At 41.1% G+C, this 23310-nt stretch overlaps 1 protein-coding gene and 1 long non-coding RNA gene across 6 annotated transcripts in view; one reads left to right on the top strand and one right to left on the bottom strand.

Annotated features, from left to right (window-relative positions):
* Positions 1–11261, bottom strand: part of LOC141503287 (uncharacterized) — a 28593-nt gene extending 17332 nt beyond the window's left edge. For 2 of the 3 annotated variants that reach the window (XR_012472804.1, XR_012472802.1), the window contains exons 1-2: positions 7101–11246; positions 1287–1330 (exon numbers count right to left, since the gene is read on the bottom strand). This is a non-coding gene — a long non-coding RNA (uncharacterized LOC141503287). Of the gene's footprint in view, positions 1–1286; positions 1331–7100 lie in introns of all 3 variants that reach the window. The other variant, XR_012472803.1, reaches the window with a different exon arrangement.
* Positions 11262–11565: 304 nt separating this feature from the next.
* Positions 11566–20545, top strand: TGIF1 (TGFB induced factor homeobox 1). 3 transcript variants are annotated; one of them, XM_074208501.1, is made up of 4 exons: positions 11566–12139; positions 12252–12617; positions 18515–18741; positions 19469–20545. In XM_074208501.1, the coding sequence occupies exons 2-4, from the start codon at positions 12602–12604 to the stop codon at positions 20042–20044; spliced, it is 819 nt and encodes a 272-aa protein (XP_074064602.1). In that variant the 5' UTR covers positions 11566–12139; positions 12252–12601; the 3' UTR covers positions 20045–20545. The 3 variants fall into 3 exon arrangements, with proteins under 3 accessions (XP_074064602.1, XP_074064604.1, XP_074064603.1); XM_074208503.1 differs by lacking the exon at positions 12252–12617; XM_074208502.1 differs by lacking the exon at positions 11566–12139 and having other exon boundaries at positions 12195–12617.
* The last annotated feature ends 2765 nt before the right edge of the window (positions 20546–23310 follow it).

The following is a 23310-nucleotide window of genomic DNA, read 5'->3' on the forward strand; positions in this document are numbered from 1 at the left end:
CATGCATTTTGCTTCCCTTTGTGTAAAGCCTGTTTCCTAGGCTATTCTAGAGACCACTGACAAAGCTTTGTAAACAGCATTGGTTGGGATGATTTCTTTGGGTCTGGACTACTGAAATGGGGTGGTAGGGTTGTTTTTAATGGCAAACATTCTACTGTAGTAAGTCACAAATGTGCTCCTGCTTACAACCTGCTATCTGGTCCCAGTCAGTTGAGGAGAGAAGACTAGATACACTAGGATTGTGTCATGGGGAGGCTGGCATGCATCCTGGAGGCCCAATCTAGTAACTGGCCAATCTGCAGTCATGTTGAAGTTTAAGAGCTCTTCTCTGGGCAGCAATACTGACAGTAATTGTTTTCATCTTCCAAGGTGGGTTGGTATATAGCAAAAATTTGTTCTAACCTGTTTCTAAACAGACCTGTGTTTTCAGGTTTAGGGAAGATACTGGAATGAATGGAATACCTGGACTAAAGCAACCCTCTCCACATCATCAACTTGTCACTGAGGGAGCGGATAATGCCAGAGAAGTGCCCAGTTTGACCAGGTGGATCCTCATCAACGCAGCTATCTGGAGCTCTAGCCGAGAGGGAATTTGTTTTTGTATTGATCATTTCAATGAGGTTCCCCAGGAGTCAGAGTCCCATTTGTTTACCTCCAAGTTGGGTGCTTCCTCTGAAGTCAGGCTTATATCAATTGGTTTCTTTGGGCTTTGAATTGTAACGAAAACAATCAGATTACAGCTTGGCTTGGCCTAGTTCTGTGGTATATAGACACTAGACCCACAAAGAACAGGCAGAGCAGCTGGAGTCCAGATCCAAAAGGTTCTCATTAGTTGTGGCAAAGGCTACTGGGGGAGGCTTTAGGGAGTTATGGATATATAGGGTTCTGATGAAGTAGATTGGGAACTGACAACTTTTGGATCTTTGTTCTTAATTTCTCTTCATTATCTTGAAGGCTAACGATAAAGCTTGGCCGCTTTCATTTCTCTGATTCAGCCTCCTACAAAAGCCATATCTTCAACTGGCTAGGATGATATATTTCCAGATATTTATGGAGGTGTTTAAAAATTTCAAGATTTCATTGGAGAAACTGTACCAGGGATATGTAAGTATAAAAAAATCTATTTCCTTAAAAATCTAGTGAATTAATCTTTAAAAGCTTACTCCTGTACTTAAGAGGGTCCCCAAAAGGGGAGGCTATTAGATCAGTCCTGATATATTTTACAGATAGAGGTTTCTATGGGGCTGGAAGAATCAATTGGAATTATAGTTCAAAAATATGCTTACCATTGTTGTTTCTCCTGGAGTCCTGTTGGTCTCAGTTCTGAAACCTAGATAATAAGGACATTAGATCAATACCAGGAACTATTCAGAAATCACAGGGAATTGCTTTAGGAACAAGCTTTACTACCTAAATAGAGAGAACCAGCATACTGAGTCTCTCGTACTTAAGGGGATATAGACTTTTTAAAACACAAAAAGTTACAGACATATGTAAAATGATTAAAAATGCCTACATGTCCATAAATTACTAGCTAGATGAATTTGTTGGTTAAGCAGCAATCCCATAGCTGCAGAAGTCTACTGATTTTTTTAATGTTCTACTCTAGGTATCCTGATTAGTTTCATTGGTATAGACAAAGAAATTTTTAAATTTATTTTGAATTTAACACCCAAAAGGAACATTTTCTAGATTCTATATGAATTCAAAGATTCTAAATGAAATTATGAATCTTGATGTCATACCACTTGCTTAAAAAACTATCATATATTTTACAGTTTATGGAACTGAAGGTACAAGGAAGAAATGATGTGATGCAGACTCTCTTCTCAGCCTCCTTTTTTCGTGGTGCCAACAAGTCCTTTCATTTCATTTTTTTTTTTAGCATCTTACATTCTAAAAGAATTAAAGATATATACATAAATAACTGGAATAGTAAGATTAAGGCAAAGAAGAAGGTCAGGCAAAATGCTATAAGAAAGGGGAGCTAATTTTCATTAAGGAAATGGGAGGGGGGAAAGGAAGGATGGCAGGAGAAGGTGACACTTGAAGGAAGGATTATAGATAAAGATGGATTAGGAAGAAGGTTTGTATCTAGGCATGAGATGGTATGAGCAAAAGCAAAGAGATAGGAGATAGGAGAAGACAGCCTAAGGGCAGTAAACAAAGTATAAGTTCAGTTTAACTTGAACACATTATACAGGAAGGGAAGTAGTATGAGATAAAACTATAGGTTGAAGTTGAATTGTGGATTGCTTTGACTGCCAGGATCAGAAGTTTTGGCTTTACTTTGCAGGCAAAGAGGAAAGTAGGGTGTTTAATAGAAGAGTGAGTTGATCACTTTGGTGTATTATTAGGTTATTTATCAAAGGAAGAATTTGGAGAGGGAGGAGAATAAAGGCAAACATGACAATCAGATAACTTTTTCCCAGTACTTTACCAGTTAAAAAAAAAAGACATGAGACCTAAAGAATGCTAGCTGAAAATTGAAGCTGGATAAGAGAAATAGAAGTAGAATCCTGACTAAGCAATTGGGTAGAAATAAAGGAAGAGGAAAAGAGAAAAAAATTCAAGATGACCCCAAGGCTATTAGCATGGATAATTGGAAAACTGGAATGGAGAAGTTAGGAGGAGGTTAGACAGGTTTTGGGGAGATGACCAATTCAGTATGGAGAATATTGTTTCAGCAGGGAATTATCTAGCAGATAAAGATATGGATGGAACTAGAGCTTTGGGGAAAGGTTGGTGTAGAAAAACAGATTTAGTAGAACTCTTTATGTTACTAAATAGAACTGGGGGGGGCAGGAAAGGATTTTGACATAATTCTTGTTGGGAGATTTTGGTGAATTCCTTCCAATCTTCCTAATCAGCACTTTCTCTATAACTTCTAGTAATATCTAGTTGCCTGGGGGGCACACTAAGATAAGTTACTACCTGCAAAGTCACAGAGCCAGTATGTATCAGAGGCAGATATTGAATTTAGGTCATTCTGACTCCAAGGCAAGCACTCTCCTCACTTGTGCTATGGCTTCCTCTAAATAAGTAGAAATTGATATAGTACAAATTGAATACAAAGAAGTTACTTTAATACTTCAAAATTTCTGTGATCATATCTAAAATATACTTCCTCCAGAGATGTCCATCACAGCTCCTCTGAACTTAATGGACGATTTTCATGAGCTGCTATGGCCCCCAAATAATTATCACCTAGGATTTGACTTAGGTCTCCCCCAAATTTAGCTGGGTGGTCCTTGGGAAGTACTTTGCTGATTTATGATCAAAGCCTTTTTTAGTTCAGTAGGAACTTTAGGTTTTTCAGGTAAGAGCTGGAACAAGGGCAGGGAAACCATTAGTCCTGGAATTTCTCAAAGGAGAAAAATGTGCCCCAGGGCAGGAAATTTATCTGGTCTTGGACATAGTGTATACTCTTCTAAGGAAAAAGGGAAGTACTGGGAGGTAGGGGAGGAGGAGTAAAGAAGGAGGAGAGAGAATTGTACTAATTTGTAGCTGGGAACAGGATGGTGAGAATAACGGGCTCCTGTTGGAGAAGCAGCCTAACTACATTTTATTCTCCAGATGCTGTTGGGGAAGCAGGGTGAGATACTGTTGTGGAGATATTATTTCCACCTGGAGTTAAGAAAAGGTAGCTTGAAGAACGTGACAGCTTAGCAGGGCCTTGAAGGATGAATAGGAATTAGGAAAGTAGAGTTAAAGGAAAGGAAGTCTCTTGAAGGGGGTGAAGGTCAAGAGAAATTCAGAGAGTTTAAAAAAAGCAACTTTGTAGTTTAATTTACAAGAGAATTTCAAGAACATGGTAGGGGGAAAAGGATTGAATGCTTCAAATGATAAGAAATAGTCATTGGATTCTGCAATTAAGAAGTTAATGGTGACTTTCCAGAGTACAGTATTAGTGGAATGGGGGTGGAAGCCACATTGTAAAGGTTAAGCAGTAAGTGAAGGTGAATGGGGGGGGGGGGGGGGAGGAACCCACTAGTTTGACGTCTGAATTTCTGATTAGCTGCTCATTGCTTATGTTACCTTGGGCAAATCATTTCATCTCCAATTGGCTTTAGTCTCCTCTTCTGTAAAATTAAGGAATCACTTTAAATAATTTCTAAGGTCCTTCAGGATTAAAATTTTATGATGTATGATATGGCCATCCAATTCAAGAGAGGTTCTTCTTCACCTTGAGTCTCAGCTAAAATCCCACCCCCCTTCAAGAAGCTTTTCCTGATCCTCCTTTATGCTGGTGACATCCTCTGTAGATTGTTTCCAATTTATTCCGTTCATATATCTTATTTGAACACAGTGGTTTGCATGGTGTCTCCTCTTTGAGAGCAGGATCTGTTTTGACTTTCTTTGTATCCTTAGGGCTTAGCACAATAACCAGCAGATAGAAGATCCTTACTGACTTGACACTGTCCTTCCCCCCATACCTTATAGTTTCTGTAATAATAATTATTAAATTAATTGGTATTTGAGGCCTGTAAATTGTTTTCCAAGTTATCTCATTTGATCCTCACAAAACCCTGTGACATAAGTTTTATTACATCTGCCAGATGAAGATGATGGGACTGAGAGACTAAGTGATTTGACAGTTAGGCAGTTGGTATGGGATGTAGGATTCAAATTCAGATCTTCCTGGCTCCCAGATCAACACTCTATCCATTGTAAAAAAATCAAGAAATTAGAGATTCTTAAATCAGGGATTCTTGAAATGTGTTTATTACAATCTGATAAAATTGATGCTCTTAAAATATTTATTTTTTTGTCTTTTAAATTCCTGGGGTCTAGCACAAAGTAAGCTTAATTAAAAACTTGTGGATTGATTGCATAATCAATAATTCCTGCCTTAAAATAACCAAGCTTCTAAGCTATCAGGTGTGAGCAAATAACTGTCCTTAGCACCTGCTTATCCAGAATCATTATTTGAAACAGGATAAAAATTAGCTAATATAGGTAGTGTGGTTTTTTTTTTGTTCTTCATTTTGGAAGACCACAACATCAGGGAGGTGATGCCATGACAAGCACATGATTGGGATTTGAGTGAGGGGGGGGTCTGTGCTAAATCACTAGCCTCATTCTTCACCAGAGTTATCCAGATCCAGTTACCAGACATGAATCAAGATGACCTTATATTGGAGGCAAGCAGGGTTAAGTGACTTGCCCAAAGTCACATGGCTAATGTCAGTGTCTGAGGCAGTATTCAAACTCCTGTCCTCCCTCCAAGGCCAATGCTCTAGCCACTTCCTCCCTGAAGAAGCTCTCAGTTTGAACCCCTCCCCCATCATGCCTACCCTAAAATTTGTGATGCTTGATCAAGGAGCAAAAAATCCTGGGTACACCTCTGCTTTAAGAATCAAGAACCCTGCTAATTATTGATGGTAAAAAGCATATATTAAGTGTATACTATATACTAAGGCTAGAGATACAAATAGAAACTAATAAAGTTATTAGAGGATGGGGGCAGCTATGTGGTGCAGTGGATAGAGCACCAGCCCTGGAACCAAGAGGACTTGAGTGCAAATCCTACCTCAAACACTTACTAATTGCCTAGCTATGTGACCTTGGGCAAGTCACTTAACCCCATTGCCTTAAATAAAAAAAAAAACTTTAAAACATTTTCAAAAAAAGAATAGAGGACAAAGACACTGAGTAGAGGAACAGAAATCAACAATCAGATTGTTTAAAGTATGGAAACCCTTTAGTACAGTCAAGTCCTTGATAGGTTATTACATAGGAGGGGGAATCAGTTCACAGAAAGGTCATAACTTAATACCTATTGGTGTATAAACTTCCTGAAGGCAGTTGCTCAGTAGGGAAGAGAGGAAATGGGACTAGGAAGATTTTAGTTATTTAACTAAAATTTATTTTTCTCAATTTTCATTGTTTTTTTTCCCCCTCAAATGAAAAATTAAACAAAAAAGCACCTATGGTAAATGTGTATGGCAAAACAAAACAAATTCACTTATCAGCCTTGACCAAAAATGATTAATATTAATCCATCAATTTGTTTTTAGAAGATGGATAGCATTCTTCAGAATCATGACTGATCATCTTGTTGATCAGTGCTCTTTAAGTCTTTCAAAATTCTTTTGTTTTTGCAATATTGTTGTAACAAGACAAATTCTGGTTATTATGCTCATTTCATTCTACATTATTCCTTCTAGTGTTCCTAGGTTTAACTGAAACCATTTCATCATCTCTTCCAGCATAATGGTGCTTTATTGCATCAATATACAATACTTTGTTCCATTTTTCCCTAATAGAGGGGCATCCCTTTAATTTCTAGTTCTTTTCTACTATAAAAGGAACTATTATAAATATTTTGGTATGTATAGGGTCTTTTCAATTTTCTTTCATTTCTTTGGATTATAGGCCTAATATCAGTCTTAACGAGTCAAAAAGGATGCACAATTTAGTAATGGGAGAGGGAATAATTCCAAAATGGCTGCATAATTCACAGTTCTACCAGTTCAATAATGTGCCTTTTTTCTCACAGTCCCTCCAATATGTCATTTTCCATTTTTGATACCTTTTTCAATCTGAAGGGTTTAATGTAGAAACTTCAGAGTTGCTTTAATTTTCAGCTCTCTATGACTAATTTGGAGCATTATATGGTTATAGTTAGCCTGGATTTCCTTTGGGAAGATTTTAAAAAGAGCTAAAGGGATGGGGCAGGTAACAGTGATCAGGGAACAAATATTTCTTCTGGTAGTCAGGAGTATAAAAGGGCAATTATCCTTTGATACTTTCTAACTTCACAGGAGTAGGTTATGCTTAAGTTTATAGAATTTTAGAGCTACAGAAATCTTTATTCTTTAGAGATGATTTAGTCTAAGCTTGTTTTATTTTGAATTTTTAAACATTTATAAATTTTGTTTTGATATAAAAAAAAAAGACACTTCCCCAAAGCCACTCAAAGTTAGTTCTCTTTCAAGGGAAATAAGTCAGTCCTCAGAAGATTTAATCCCTGAAAAAGTTAAGTTTATCAATTGTTAACAGAGAGTAAGGATGTATCCTTTCATTTTGACTTGTGTCTATGATGACTGTATATATTTGTGTTTCCTGCTCTCTTAGTAATTGTGTATAATACTCACTGGTTCTATTCACTGCTTCATCTCACAGAGGCTCCCCTGCTTCCTATTTGTCATTGCTCAATATTGCAGGGATGTTCCATCATCCTCTCACAAGCATGTGTTCATCATTCCTCAATCACTGGGCACATGCTTTGAGGCTTTTATCACAAATGATGTTCTGGATATTTTTGCAATTATGAGTCGATGCTGATAAGCTCCTGAGTAGAGATGTGATAGAAACAGACAAAATCTAACATAGGTCACCAGGGGGCGCACTGAATAGGGGGCTTCGAAGTTCAGGAAGACCTGAGTGTGAATTCTCCTTCAAATACTTATCAGCTTTGTGATCCAAGGCTAGTTTCCTCATCCCTAAAATACAGACAATAATAGCATCTACCTCAAAAGATTGTGGTAAGGTTTCAAATGAGATAACAAATGTAATACACTTTAAAAGCCTTAGCTATTATTATAATCTCTGGGTCAAGAGGAGCAGAATAATTTAGCAACACTTGTATATTTCTAAGTTGCTCTCCCAAAAGCCAACTCTGGGGTGAGGAAACCCAGGTAGAGTGATTTGTCTAAGCTTACGAAAACAATCCTTTACTTTAGCCCATAATTCCAACTATCAATGTATATTCTTTTTTTCATTAATTTAGGGTCCTCAGAACTCAAATTAAACCCCAGGGTTATGAAATGTTATTACAAATGAACCTGCCCTAGGCTCTGTAACCTAGCCCAGTTCAGTCTTACTCCATTCCTAGTACCCACATTTCACTTTGAGCTCCCTTTATTCAGGCCACTGCTATCAGAGAATAACAACTTTGATCTCAATTCAATTCAATTCAATTCAACTAGTCTCCAAAGAGACTAAAGGCAGACAGGCCCTAGCAGAACCTATTGAAAGAGTGTGAGAAGGAGTGACTCTAATTTCAAAGAACTGAGGAGGCAGTGGTTTCAATTATTCTGCATTTCTTCTAAAGGGAATAAATATGCTGTATATCTCCATACTCCACATATCCTTTTTAGCATCTCTCATGTGTCTTCTCTCCACCCTCAGAAAAAGCTGGAAAGGACTTATAAGCAATTGAGATGTAATAACATTACTCAGACGTTATCATATTCTAAATATGTCTCTGGGTCCTAGGGGAAAGAGAAGATGTGATCATTGAGGGAGGGAAGATTTTAAAAGATCTGCTAATAAAGGGAGGGGGTAGCTAGGGAAATGGATGTTTTTAAAAAGTGTCGATGATGAAGGGACAAATCCCAATCAGTTCAAGAAGAGGAAAGACAATTCTGATAGTGCTGAGGAAAAGTTTTACTAAATAAACTCATCTCCCCTCTCTTTTACCCTGAGCCTTCAGGTCCTCACCACCCTAAACAAACCTAATAATGTAAGGATTTTCTAGAGATCCTTTGAACTGTTGCCCTCAGGGATAGATTCTGTAGATTCCCTTGGATGCTGGGCACCCCTCCAGATCACAGAATCACAAATGGAACTAGAATTGGAAGGACCTTCGGGGTCATCTAGTTCATTTCATGCATGATATTGGAATAATTCTCTAACTTGGAATTCCAAAAGAGAAAACTATTTTAATTCATCACTAAGTGTTTTTCCAGGTAAAAGACCTTCTTAACAGAAAAACTCCCATAGTGGCCTATCTATGCCTATTTTTATTTGTCTCCCTTAACAAGTTTACCTCTTTGAGTTTTCAGTTATTAAAGACTACACAGAAAGCATAGTAGTAACTCAACTTTAAACAACTGTTTCTTTTCTTGGCCTTGAGGCAGCATCAGCAGATAAGTTGAAATATATGTTCCTTCGGTTAAAGAAATAATGGTTAAAAACACAATATTAAGCATTGATCAACCACGTCTGCCAACACTCCCCTACATCTGTCCAATTTTTAAATAACATCTCTAAAACTACTTACTGGGAAAAGCATCATTGTTTGGTAGTCATTAAGAAGCTAACCCATATTCAAAAGTAACCACCCATTAGGTAAATTACTACACTTTTCCACACACACTTATTCCTCCCTCCTCCAACATCCCTCAAAGAATGCCCAATAAAATTTTAAATTCTGGTTATTTGATCCCTCCCCTCTCTTCTCCCCCAACTCAACTTGGCTTTAACTTTTCTTTCCCCAGGGTCTGGTTTCATTTGCTCTAGGCAGTTCCTAAAAATGCAAACCAATTCTGTCCCAAAGTTAGGCTCCCGTAGGTTGGGCACAGACTTTTGGAGGGTGTTGGATTTGGGAAAAGTACTGGCTTGGGCTGAGGCAGCAAGGCTTATTCGATTTTTAGGCTTTTTTTCCCCCTCTTCTCCAGCTTTCCCCCTGATTTAACTATCAACTAGACTCGATTACAGAGAGAGAGAGAGAGAGAGAGAGAGAGAGAGAGAGAGAGAGAGAGAGAGAGAGAGAGTGTGTGTGTGTGTGTGTGTGTGTCAGCCGGCTCACTACAGTGCCCTGGTTAAGAGCGGGTTGAACAGCACCCCAGCAAAGGTGGAGTACTAAAAGCCCGGCGTTTTTCCTCATCCGAGTCTGGAGAAGCCCCTGCCTGCGCCCCCTCCCTCGCCACGCGCTCTGTTGGGTTTTTGTCTCTGTTTCCAAGCTGGGGCAGACCTAGAAGCTCGCTTCTACTTTCCCAGCAGCTACTGCAGGAGGAGAAACGGCGAGTCAAAAATCTGAAAGAACATGAAAAAAAAGAGTTGGATGAAAATGAGGAGAAGCGGCCGCGGCTGGGGGCTGAGGCCGGGCTCCGCGAGCCCGGGGGAGCGATTTTGCTTGGTAACTTCGAAAGCTGCCCAGGGCAGCAGCCCGAGCGGCTTTCGAAGTTACAAAACAAAACATCTCCTCAGTAACAACTGTCCGGGCCAAGGCCTCCCTGCCATTCAGACTGTTGAGTCAGTGTGTCTGGCTGGGCAGGGCCTCACGTCACTGCTCCCGGCCTCCTCCTCCTCCTCCTTTCTCTTTCTTTCCTCCACCCCTCCTCCTCCTCCTCTACCCTTCCCCATGCGCTTAGCACTCCTAGCCGGATATGAGCCACCAATCCCAGCAACAAACAACCCTTTAAATTAAATAAAAAAGAAAACCACCACCAGAGGCCCGCCGAATGCTCGGGCGACTGGTTAACTCGCCTGATTCCAGTCTCCCCACCCCCACCCCCCGGCCCACATCTGTCCCTCGTTCTAGCTACAACAGCTGTTTTATCTCTGGCCCGGGCGGTGGAAGGAACTCTGCTACAGAAAGAGTAGCTTCCACGTTGTGTTGCGGTTTTTTTTTAAAGGTCCTGTTGTTGTCCCCTTGTGCTGCTTCGGCTGTGAATGTTCCCTTCTGTGCTGGGAAGCCCGGAGCCCGCAGGAAGGAGGAGGCTGGTGGGGAGGGCTCCCAAGGAGGAAAGCCTCGCTTGTTCATTTAAAGCGCTGTCACTGGGAAACGCCACCCTGGATTTTTTTTGAACCCCGTCCTCGGGGCATCCTCGGGGTCTCTCCCTCTGCCCGGGGGTGGGCGCCGTCTTTTAATGTACACGCCAAACCTAAAACAGGGGCGCCAAAGTCTGAGGACTTTTTTTTTTCGGGGGGGGGGGCTTGCGTGAGACCTCCGCGGGCTTAACCTTATTTCCACGGAACGGGAGCAGCCAGCATCCCAGTGGGCCCAACCCCAAACAAAAACACCCCAGTGCTTTCAACCGGGGGCGGATCTGGATAGCTTACGTCTCCGCTGGGCCACTTATTTGCGTGTTTGTTTTTGAAGCAATGGGGAAAGTATTACTATGACATGTGACAGGCTTGCTTCAGGAAAAAAAAAAGCGGAACCTATGCAGATAATATATATTAGGGAAAACACTCAATCTCGAGGAGGGGGGAGGGGAGACGAGAGTGGGTGGGCATGCGTTTCTTCAAAATCAGCAAAAAAACAGCATCTGGTATTTAAAAGGGCAATTTCATCAAGGACCTCCTGTTGGAGTCCTCCTAACTCTCAACCAAAATAAACTCGCAGGAACATGTGTTTACTTAATGGCTAGTTTCTGTTTGAAATACCGGGAGAGGAGGAGGGGGCACCCAAGCAGGGGAGTGAGTCCTAAAAGTAGGAACTGTTTACCGAACCAGATGAGCCGCCGCGATGTTTTCGCCCGCTTCCCATAAAGGCAGCAGCTGCCCCGGGGGGAGGGGGCAGCGGGGGGGGGGAGTTGGCAGCGGGGGGGGGAGTTGGCAGGAGGGGGTCCGCGCCTCCGCTGCGGCTGCAGCTACTGCGGCCCGAGTTGAATCAGGACGGGCGAAACGCGCGCGCGCACAAACATACACACGCAGAGACGTTTAAAGAGCATGTGGGCATGACAGAGTGTCTGCCGCCTCCGGCGTGCTCGGGATTTCGAAACTGCCTAGCCGTCCTGGTCCGGGGCTGCCAACCGCAGAGGGCAGACGGGTGGCGATCGCCGCTGGGAGTGTGGGTCTGCTAAGTACTTCCCCAAAGTAGGCTAGCTTTGTTGGGGGAGAGAGAGAGAGAAAGGAGAAGCGCCCAGAGCCCAGGCTCACCCAGGGGGTGAAGGGTCCTGCCCCTGCAGCAGACTTTGCCTTCTCTCCCCGCTCCATTCACAGGCAGCCTGGGGTCCGCCACCGCCGGGAGAGCTAAGTTACAGGGAGCTGTCAAAAAAAAAAAAGTCCCTTCCTTCTAGGGCAGGGAGGAGGAAAGAGAAGGGGCATCCTTTAAAAAAAAAAACCACCCTCTTCCAGTTTGATGATCAAAAGGGAGCCTAAGAAAGAAAGGCCAAAAAAAAAAGTGGGGGAGGGCTCCTCTCCTGACTGGCTGCTCGGTCACCATCGCCACGGTGCCAGTGAAGCGGGTCCCGGGAGCGGCACAAGCGGGGAAGGGTTTGGTTTCTTTTCTTTCCTCCCCTCCCCTTTTACTCCTGCGCCCTCCCCCCTTCCCCTCCCCCTCTTTTCTCTTGCCTCTATCTGTCAGAGTGACAGCAGCGAGGGAGGAGGCAAGAGGCCGCCAGTGCTGGGGCGGTCGGGCCGCGGCCGCTCTCGCTTACTCTCACTTACTCATTGCTGGAAGGTGCGGGTGTGGGGGGGTGGAGAATAAAGGGGGGGAGCTATTGAGGGGGAGAAGTTGGGGGTGGAGGAAGGACCTCCTGTACCTTCTCCCCTTTCCTTTCTCACTCTGACAGGCTGGGGCTTAAGGCGCTGTGGAGCACCGAAGCCAGGAGGGAAAGAACAAAGGACCAAAGTGGGGAGGGGAGGCCGGATTGGGGAGGGGACCAGCCCCCGGCCCGACTTGTAGGGAACGGGGAAGCCCCAAGTGTCAGTTGAATCCCCTCCGACTCGGAGGCGTCTGGGATTGTAGCGCCTGGTGTAGCCCTAACGGCCGCCCCCCCCCCCACCGTCTGCGAGAACTGTGGAGAAGAGGCAGAAAAGGGGAAAAGGGGGAAAGAGGCAGATCCCACCCTTGGCTCTGCTCCCCCTCTCTGGGCATTCAGAAATAAGAGTAACTTCCGCCCGGTGGAAGTAGAAATCAAGAATGAAAACTAAGAAAGGTAAGAGGAACGTGCGTCCGTCTGTCTGCCCGGCTGCTGGTGTGCCCGTCCTCCCCTCCCACTGTGTGGTTCACTTTGTGTGTGTGTGTGTGTGTGTGGTGGGGCGCGGGGGGCTCACCGGGGACTTCTGAGCTACTTTATTTTTCTGCCCCCAAAGTGGCCCAGTCACCATCAGCACTCCCATCCCATCCCGGGAGCCCTGGTGCTTCTTTTCCCTTTGTTGAGGTCCGGTCTACAATGGCAGTTGGTTGATGTTTCACTTCTAGACACAACATGAGGGGCTGTTGTTTAGGGACTGGTTTCTCCATGCTGCTGCTGGCACGTTGTCAAGAAGCACGCTCAACTGCCTTGTTTGTGCTCCTCAAAGTTTCATTGTCTGCCCCGCCGCCCCCACGCTGTTTTGAAAACGGGGAGCAGAAGCTCTCCTTTTGCGTCCACTCGAGACCCCTTCCCTCGGGCTTTCCGAGGCGGACTTCTCCCCCCCCCCCACCACCACCCCGTGATGAGACTTCTCTTTCCCAACTTTCAAAACGAGAGGCTGCGGCCAAACAAAGTCGTCTCTGTTTGGAGTGGGAGCACCCTGGATGGCAGAATCCACTGAGTCTTTGTTTGAAACTTAGGCTTGAAGGGCTCTCACTGAGGCTGGGCTTGGACGAGTCTCCTAGCTCCCCCCTCCTCGTGGAAAGGGGATACTTCTTTGTGTGTTTCTACCACAACTGTATCCTTATCCCCCCCACCACCACCACGTCATTGAAATGTAGTATTTCTTTTTGTCACACTAACTTTCCCCCACGTTGCAATGTGGTTTCTTTTTTGGTAATTATGCTCACTTTGTAGGCAACACTGTATAAACTTTCTCCCCTCCCCCCCAAAAAACTTTCTGGTTTGAAATGTTGGGAGTTTAAAAATGCGCCCCCCCCCAAAAAATTGGGAAGTTTTTTTTGAAGGGTTAAACTGGAGAATGGAAGAATTTTTTTTTAAATGTCAAGAAAACTGCCCCCACCCTTAAAGATTGTTTTAGGTGGCTGACTTTTCATTTTGACAGGCACAGGCTCTACTTGAAGTGCCAAAGTTAGGGGCTGAGATTGTTTCTATAAAAGCGCCCTGGAAGTTTTTTAAAAACTGAAACTTGGCAACAACCTGTCTTTAGAAAACACCCAACTTTTATTCGTGGGTGAAATGGGGTTGGGGGGGGGAAAGTTAGTGTTTTCCCCCTCAGGACTCGGAGGAACGCAAAAAAAAAAAACCAAAACAACTGGGCTCTTCGGCTTGCAGATGCTAGAGCTGAATTTTCAGTTGTGATTTATGTGAGAGGGGTTTAAAACATAAGTTAATCGGGTCCTGGAGCAAATGTTCCAGAGCGAGGTGGGAAGCCTCCTACTGCGCATGCTCACTAACTTCCTCGAGGGATGGCTTTTTTTTTTTAAACTCCACATTCTTTCAGACTGGTAATGCCCAGAGAGCGGTGGGGCAGCCCCCCCACCCCGGGGCTGGGGGGGGGGCGTAGTGTACGTTAAGAGATAGAATTTTGTTGGAACGGAACGCCCGGAGGCGGGGGCTTCTCCCCCCTCCCCAACTCTGACCCCAGGGTTCTGTTAGTTTGATTCTGAGACTTTGAAATCTTTGGCGAAGGTCGCCCCCTATTCTTCCTTCCCCCACCCCCAGATTTCCCTCGGGAAGTTTGGAGGGAATTTAACGTCTACAATTCGGTTAAAAGTGCCTTGGGTCGCCTTGGGCGCCCTCCTTCCCCCCGGCCAGGTTTCGGCATTCATAAGGTAGTTCATTGAATTCATTGATTGGTGATAAGGCGGCAGTTTCCCAACGCTCGCTCCGGGAATGGCGTCCCAGGGCGCCCCCAAAGTGAAAGAGGGGCCCCCCCGGGTGGGCTTGCTGGAGCTCGGCTGTTGCTTTGGGGGGTGGCACGTCCATTTCAGCGAAATTGCCTGCAGTTCGGGGGTCGTCGTCCCCCCACCTTTTTTTTTCGGGTTCCCTTCCTCTCTAGGAGTAGATTTCCGCCTTCTCCGCGTCCCATTGTTCGGGCTGCGCCTCGGGCTAGGGACTGTTGAAATACCCAACTGGGCTGGAAACTTCTCCCTCCCTGCCCCCGCATTCTTCCCCCTGCTTCCCGCATTCTTCCTCGTCCCTCCCCCTTCCCCCTCTCCACTTATAATAAAGAATTGAGTGTGTGAAAATGCTGATATGATTTAGTGTGAGTGTTTGGTAATCGGTCTTGTGAGCTGAAGTTCTGGTTATTCAGCACTGAAATAATGCAAACAATGAAAGGTGACATGTTGGAGGGGAAAACTTGAAGATTATAGGAAGAAGGTCACTGGTTAAGAGTTCATGTGGGGGAGATGAGCCTGTGAGTTGATGGTTGATGTAAGGACAAAAGGTTTTCTTTCTTTTTTTTTTTTTAAGGTTTGGTTGACATTGTATTTGCGGGACACTTCGCTCTTTCAGTTCTTTGTATCTTTTCTGGTTTCTAGTAATCTAAAATTCTTTTTAATTCTCTTTGGGTTGTGGTAAATTTTACTGCTTTGGGGGATGATTAAAGTTCAGGCTGTGGAACAGAGGAACAAAAGCTAGATTGCTTCCCTCCCTCTCTCCTGCCCCTCCCTTCTCTTCCTCCTCTTCTCTCCTCCCTCCTCCTCCCTCTTTCCCTTTGTAAAAACTACCTTAGGGATGAAACGGTTTTCGTTTTCTGTTAACTGGAAGATTTTAAGGATCTCTCGGTCCAACTGTTAACCCATGACATAGTCTGTGGACTGGATTTGTGTTTTTTTTAATCTTCAATTATCTGGCAAATAGTTTATAAAACTCACTTTAATAAAAGTAACTTGGACCAAATTATAGGGAACTGGAGTAGTATAAATGGATTTGCAAATTGGAGGGGGGTTGTACTTCTGAAAAATTGCAGCCTGAAAAAAAACTTCTTTTTAAATGGTTAAAAAGCAAACAGGTTGATAGTCGGATTAGAAAAATTCCAGTAGTTCTTTTAATCCTTGCCTTTTGACAGTGTTCTGTTCTTGCTTGAGAGATTCTGTTGTTTGGGCCAGCCAAACCCAGTTCAATTTGGATGACTCAAGTGTTAAAGATTGCCATTGTATCTCCAGGGAGACCATCTTAACCGGAAACTTCCCATCCAAACTTTTGTTTAATTAAATTAATGTTTAACTTTTTTTCCCCTTTAGGTTTATCAACATGTTTAGATTCTTTGCTGCCTTCAATTTTAGTTTAAGTGACAAATCTTTTTTTAAATTTTTCCATTTGTTGTCATCCTGATGTTGAGAGTTTTAAGCATGCCCAGAGCTAATCTCGCCTCTTTGGGCCCCCTTGTCAAATACTAAGTAACAAGTCCTCCTGACCCTTTTGAGAATAAGGAAGTAGGTAGAGTAAAAGCAATCTGTTCCTTTGTACTAAGCATCATGACCTATGAATTCATATTTGGGAAACAAGTCATCTCTGGGAAACTTTTCCAAATCTATTACAAAAGGAAGTGACTAACAAAGAAAAATAACATAAAATAAATCTGAGCCATAATCAATAGGCATGGTTTCAATGAAAACAGGCTTGACAGCAGCGAACGTGGTTATGCTGCACTGAACATATCAGCTGGTGTAGTCAGGGAACTCCAGTCTCCACTTCCTGTTACTGAAGCTTTTGTGCACATATTGGAAATATTTGTTAAGTTCAGAGGCCTGTCATTCATTTATTTAAATAAACGAGGGATAGAGGAAAGTCTTTCAAGGGCAGTTTGGTGTTGCCTAACTGAAACTTGCTTTTGTGTCAGTGTCACTCACCTATTGGGAAGGGTTTGGGCTTCTTGTCAAAGTAAGATCAAAGGGCAAGCTTTTTTTTCCCCCTTGCTCTTTGTTATGACCAAGTTACAGTTAGGAACCAACTGCTCTAAAAGCAGATTTTCACACTTCATGGCTGGTTTCTTAGGGAAAAGGCACCGATAGTGACAAGCCCCAAAGACTGTCTTTTCAGATTTGGGGGTATTTAAAGCAATTACTTTATTCACATGTATCTTTCTCTAATTGACTTTTAAAAAAAAAAGCTAATTGCCTGTATTAAATACTGAGTATAGTTTCTTCCTTATTTATATGAACAGGGAGCTTGTTTTGTCATTCTTAAATCATTCTTTTCAATGGAGTTATAGTTACTAAAATTGTGTTTTTTAAAAGTTTTAGCTACTTAATAAAAGTCTAGACTGGCACTATCTCTGAAGAGCAACATATTTAAATTCTACTCTCAAGGCCACAAAAGGGTATATAACATGGTTGCAGAGTTTATAACTAGTTGTTGGCTAAACTTTTGAGTCCCTCCTAAAACATACGTCTGTGCATCATCAAGTTCTTTTTCTTTGTTAGAACTTTTCATTACTTTGACTGTTTCCTGAGGTCTCTGGCTCTTCCCTGGATACCATTTTTCCTTTTCTCTTCTCTACACCTCCTGCCCCCTGCAGTCCAAATCTAAATATGTGTGTCAAAGTGAAGCAGTGGTCAATTAACTGAGAAAGGCATTAAGTGGAATCTCATAAACAAATCTTTTAAAAATAGTGAGTAGCTTTCTTGTTTTATTATGCTAAAATATTTAATTATATTCATCTGTGGGGGGAAAACTAGTTGACTAACTTTGAAGAACTGTGTCCTTGTTAGCGAATTGTAAAAGATTTTCATTAGGTCCTGTGTTTTTGAAAAGAGTAGTTTTTTTCCTTTCAGATGGGGACAAAATTCACAAACGGTAGACTTACGAAGAAACATTTAAATTATAGGGATGAAGTTGTTTAAAGAAAATGATTGTAGAAGGGAAAAAACTTATGTTCCTAAATAGAAATGCCAGTTAATGATTTGTGTTAATTGAAGCCAGTCCTATCTGTGGTTTGGATTTTACAGTGGTGTGTGAATTCCTAGAATTATTGTTGGGATTAAAGTATCTAAAACCGAAGTAGGTTTTTCTTTGGGAATTTATATTGTTTAGTTTTCATTGTCCTAGAACAACTAAAGACTGAACACGGAGGCCAATTAAAAGTATTTAATAGTATTCATTCAATGTATAGAATGTACCAGTCCCCAGTTACCAGAGATCTGCTTTGCCAAACTAATCAAATGTGACTATCAGATGTTTAGTGGGGAGGAGGAAGTGATTTTAAAAATATTTTCAGAACCAAAAATGTGAATTGAAACCAGATCTCGTAGCCAATCATATTTAGCTTAAAAGATGATATTAATTTGGTATAGGGATTAACTTTATGTGAATATAGGGTGAGGGAACAATAAAATATCTTGGAATAAAATTGAAATGCTATGTCTTTTTAAGGTATATATAAAGCATTTCTAGTTCTTTTAATCTTCACTCATAAGTACCAATAGAGTGTTTAGGGATGACTCACAATCATTTAAAAACTGATGCAATCAAAGGGAATGAGAGAGTAATGTGCTAGCATTTTAAAATGTATTTCAGAACTATTAGATTTACACTCCACCCCCTCAACTTGCCTCATACACCCTCTTTATTTAAGTGTTCTTTAAAAAAAAGTTGTTAGCCGAATACCGTTATAATGCCCTTCCTGTGCAACATGTGGCATGATATTTACTTTAGATGCAATTTGTCTGGACTGCCACAGCAGATGAAAGGTTTTTCTGGGCACCAGTTAAAAGGAATGTGTGAAGTAAAATCTTTATAGGAAGAAAGTCCTAGTATTAATGGCTTGTTAATCAGTGGGAAGACTATCCTTAATTCACTTGACTCACACATCATTTTAGGCAGCAATGTCCCTTCTGGTGACTTGGGGGGGGGGGAACGGGCACAAAAACAAAAAACTTTGTTATACTTCATCTTAATGAACTGGGTTGATAGGACTGCTCTGACTTTTGACTTTTGTGTTTTCATAGGTGTAGTTCCAGTATCAGGCAGTGAGACTGAGGATGATGACAATATGGATATTCCCCTGGATCTTTCCTCTTCAGCTGGCTCTGGTAAGCGGAGAAGACGGGGTAATCTGCCCAAAGAATCCGTACAAATTCTCCGGGACTGGCTCTATGAACATCGGTTCAATGCTTATCCTTCAGAACAAGAAAAGGCTTTACTATCTCAACAAACACACCTTTCTACACTACAGGTAAAAAAAATTCTCACTTCGAGTTGTTTATTGAAATAGTTTATTTTTTAAAAGCATTTTGATGTGTTTCACGCGTGTGTGTGTGTGTGTGTGTGTGTGTGTGTAGTTCTTTTCTCTTTCCTGAACCTTCCTCATTAAAATTAGAGAACATTTTTATAGTGTTGAAAGGTAATCAGATTATTTAGATTTATTATCTTATCAGGTAACAATTTCTTTAATGATATATCATAAGAGAACACTACTCTATACAGCAAATAAGAAAAGGAGGTTAAACCTTCCTCTATTGCCCAGGAAACTGGTTTGATATTTAAACAGGGACAGATTTCAGTGAGGTAATTCATGTTGTGTCTGTTGACATAGTCATTTGAACAGGGAAAAATCAGTAACTGTGGGAGGAGTGGTTCTTTTCATAGGGGAAAGACTTTCCTGTTGTTTATTAACCTAAATGAAGGAACAATAGGTAATAGGTTAATATACAGGAGAGTTAAAAGGTAAACTTTCTATAAAAAAACATTTTCAGACACCTGGCAACTTTTGTTTCTTCTTTTTGAAGAATAGTAAGAGTTTTCTCTCTCTCTCTTTTTTTTTTTTTTTTTTTTTTGTTACTTGGGCACTTTCCTAGCTGGCTTTTGCTAACTTAAAAAGCAAATTTTAAGTCTAAATGGACCATTTCATACTTTCTAAAAGAAAAGTAAAAACCATTAAAAGGTGTTGTTATATCTCCTAGGTCTGCAACTGGTTCATCAATGCACGCCGCAGGCTCCTCCCTGACATGCTGAGAAAAGATGGCAAGGATCCAAATCACTACACTATTTCCCGCCGAGGGGCCAAGATTTCTGAAGCTAACTCTGTGGAGTCTGCCATGGGCATCAAAAACTTCATTCCAGCTTTAGATGAGAGTTCATTTCATGCCTGTACAACCGGACCAAACCAGACCTTAGGAAGACCGCTGTCACCTAAGCCCCCATCCCCAGGATCGATTTTGGCCAGGCCCTCAGTGATTTGCCATACCACGGTGACTGCATTGAAAGATGCCCCTTTCCATCTGTGCCCAACAGTCAGTGTAGGACAGAACACAGATATGCAGCAGATATCAGCCAACGGTTTCACAGACACCTCTCTCCTATACTCGGAGGACACGGGTAAATCTGGACCAAGTGCAAATACCCAGAGTGGGCTTTTCAACACTCCCCCCCCAACCCCACCAGACCTTAACCAAGATTTTAGTGGATTTCAGCTCCTAGTGGATGTTGCCCTCAAAAGGGCAGCTGAGATGGAGCTTCAGGCAAAACTGATGGCCTAATCCTTTTTTCAAGCAGCAGAATTCTCAAAAAAATGTTTGTTATGGTTCCTTGGGTCATGTCAAAAGACCAATGACTGCGTTATTTTATATATGTTTTTCTATTAATATTTGCACAAAGGATTGCTGAAATGAAGCTTCCTGTTACTGAGATGTCTTCAATGGAATATAGTCATTCCAAGAACTGTAAACTTAAAAGCTACTGTAGAAACAAAGGGTTTTCTTTTTTTTAAATGTTTCTTGGTAGATTATTCATAATGTGAGATGTTTCCCAAGATCATGTGATTTTTTTTTTCTTATTCCCACCTTTCCCCTTTATTTTTGTTGGTATTTCTTTCAGACTGTGCAATACTTAGTAAAGCTATAGTCTTCTTCTCATTCCCATGTGGAACAGGATGCTGACATACTGTCTACTAAAGAAATTTTCAATTTTTTTAAGCAAGTATGAACCTAGTTGATTGGTGTTGCCTTTTTCATGATGTAATAAAATATTTTCTTTAAAGTAATGTACTGCAGAGTATTTTGTTGAGGAAGCACTTTCTAACATTAAGTAGGAGCTTGGATATAATTGAAAAATTATCCCCATGTGAACCAAAATAGGGAAATGTAAGATATATAATTTTTCACTCTGAAGGACCTGGGACCACACCAGGGTAGGTAAACCATTTGTTTCTATGTTATTTGAATGCTGATAGGGATGAGTCTTGGGTAGTATAACTTTTTCTGCTGAAAATTAATCATTTTATTAACCTTTAGCAGCCTAATTAATGTCACTAATTCTGTGCCATTTGAATACTGGTCTAGTGCTCAGCCATGAACATTTTTTTTTAATAATTTCAAATTGCACCAAGAACCATTTTTTTAAAAATGGTTATAACTTAACTGTGAATTTGCAAACTAACTTCTCCCTTTGTCTTCTGTAAGCCTGCTTCTTGATTTAAAATAAACTGTACTTACTGATATGTACACGTTTGCAGATGAAACCAGGTACAAAACTAGAACTCATAGAAAGAAAAGAACTTGAAAAGTGTTTAAGGCCATGAAAGAAACATTGAGACTCTGGCTACATTAGGACTATTAATAATATCTTTTAATCCTATTTTAACCACCTTCAAAGGTTAAGATTACCATACATTATTACATTGCCATCAGCTTTGTAATGGGAAACTTAGGACAGCTGAAAGGAATCTATAATGGCATTTTCACTTAATACCTTCCATCACCAAAAACCCCTTCTTTATAGTCATAAATAACATGGACTGTTTGGTCATTTAAGTGCTTAACTCGTCATCCTTCTCAGCTCTAGAATGAATGCTTAATCTAGATAGATGGGGGGGGAAGAGAAGTACATATTTTCATTAACTTCTAATTGAAACTTAGTATTTCCATCAATCAGGAATATAGGCAACAGAAATTCTGACAAAGGGACCCTTGGATCACCAGACTTGGGGGGGGGGGGGGGATCATGATAAAAAAGTTTAAGTACTCTTTCTGAGCTGTTAGATTCCAAGAGGAATTTGACCAGAGAAGATAGCTGAGTCTGATATAAATCCTTCTTTTCTTTTGATTAATGATTAATTCTGTCATGTTTCAAAATACTGTAGATTCTTTTTTAAGATTATAAAAAGAGGGGCGGATAGGTGGCGTAGTGGATAAAGCACCGGCCTTGGAGTCAGGAGTTACCTGGGTTCAAATCCAGTCTCAGACACTTAATAATTATCTAGGCATGTGGCCTTGGGAAAGCCACTTAACCCCATTTGCCTTGCCAAAAAAAAAAAAAAACCCCTAAAAAAAAAAGCATATTAAGATTATAAAAAGAATTTTGAATGTATAAAGACACAGTCAACTCTTGGGGATTATAACTTCATGCTGGTCTAGCAAGTGTTCAAGGACATCTCAGTTGATCTTAACATCCACTCTGGTTTAGGCAGGTCAGATATTTTCTCCATTTTACAGATGATCAAGCAAGCTCCAAGGAATGACTTGCCCAAGCTTCCCACTCTAGGCACTTGATTTTAGAATCTTAATCCAATGCTTTCTTTGTACTTTCTGCTTGTTGGATTATCTTTGTTACTATAGAGATCATCAAAAGTTAGTTTTCATTCCCAAATTGATGCTATCTTACATAAGTGGCACATGTAAGCTAATTTAAATGTTAACTGAACTAAAATGTAATTCCTTCACTAAAGGCCTACTCTCTGGTCTTAACTTGCCAAGGGACCCTGTGTCCTCCAGGCCTCTCTGCCAGTGAGTCTGAGATCTGTCTGGTTCTACCTCAGGAAATAAAAATGTGTTAGCCATCATTCTATCTAGCTTTAGATCTGTAAATTCAGGAATGGCTAATCACCAGAGGGCTGGTCACAAGCAATGCATTCTTGGAGTTATAACACTTCATGAAGCCTCTGCAGTGTGGAGAGATACTGAGATCTCTAGATGAAATGACATACTTAAAATATTGATAATAAAATTTAAGGTATGGTTAATTAAGCTTGTTACAGTGGAAAGAATACTAGATTTGAAATTAGTAGACCAGGGTTTGAATCCTGACTCTGTTAACAATACCTGAGCAGTGGTATTGTTTGGGCAATGTCACTTTGCAGGTTTGAGTTTATACTCCTATGACAATAAAAACTTGTAAAAGTTAAATTAATCGCCTTTTTCCATACCCTAGAGAAGGGAGTTTATAGCTTCCTACCTCCCTAATTTATAAACAATAATTGTGTTTAGGTATTAAAATAATTTTTAATGTTACTGAAAAGATCTGTTGATTTAAAGCAATTTGCAATGTCATCTAGGTAAACTTGGTTAGTGTTTGAAGTTTCTAGACTAAAATCTTTAAAATTTACTTAAAGTAACTTTGAATCAGTTTGAAGTCAAGGCACTAATGAGTAAACCCTAGGATCTTAGGGAATTGGTAAGTACTCATTTCTGTCAGAACAAAGTGGTTTACCTTTGGAAACTAGCCAGGGAATAAAAAAACAATGATCAGAAACTGGAGTTTGAGGAACAGCAAGGACATTTTTTGATGGTGGGTAACTGGTTGTTAAGCTAATTAACAAGAGGATGTGGCAAGCTTTGACCTAAAGTGAACTAAAAGTGAAATACTCAATAGATTGCTTTTTTGGATTAAGTTAAGGATGCCAGGTCTCAAAGCTAAAGATAAATGCTTTGTAACTAAAAGGGAAACAATGATTTGTGAAAGCTGTAATAGGGCCCATGAGGAAAATTTAGAATAAATAGGTATAAAATACACAAATGGCAATGATTGA

This window comes from Macrotis lagotis, chromosome X, assembly GCF_037893015.1.
Source record: "Macrotis lagotis isolate mMagLag1 chromosome X, bilby.v1.9.chrom.fasta, whole genome shotgun sequence".
Lineage (NCBI taxonomy): Eukaryota > Metazoa > Chordata > Mammalia > Peramelemorphia > Peramelidae > Macrotis > Macrotis lagotis.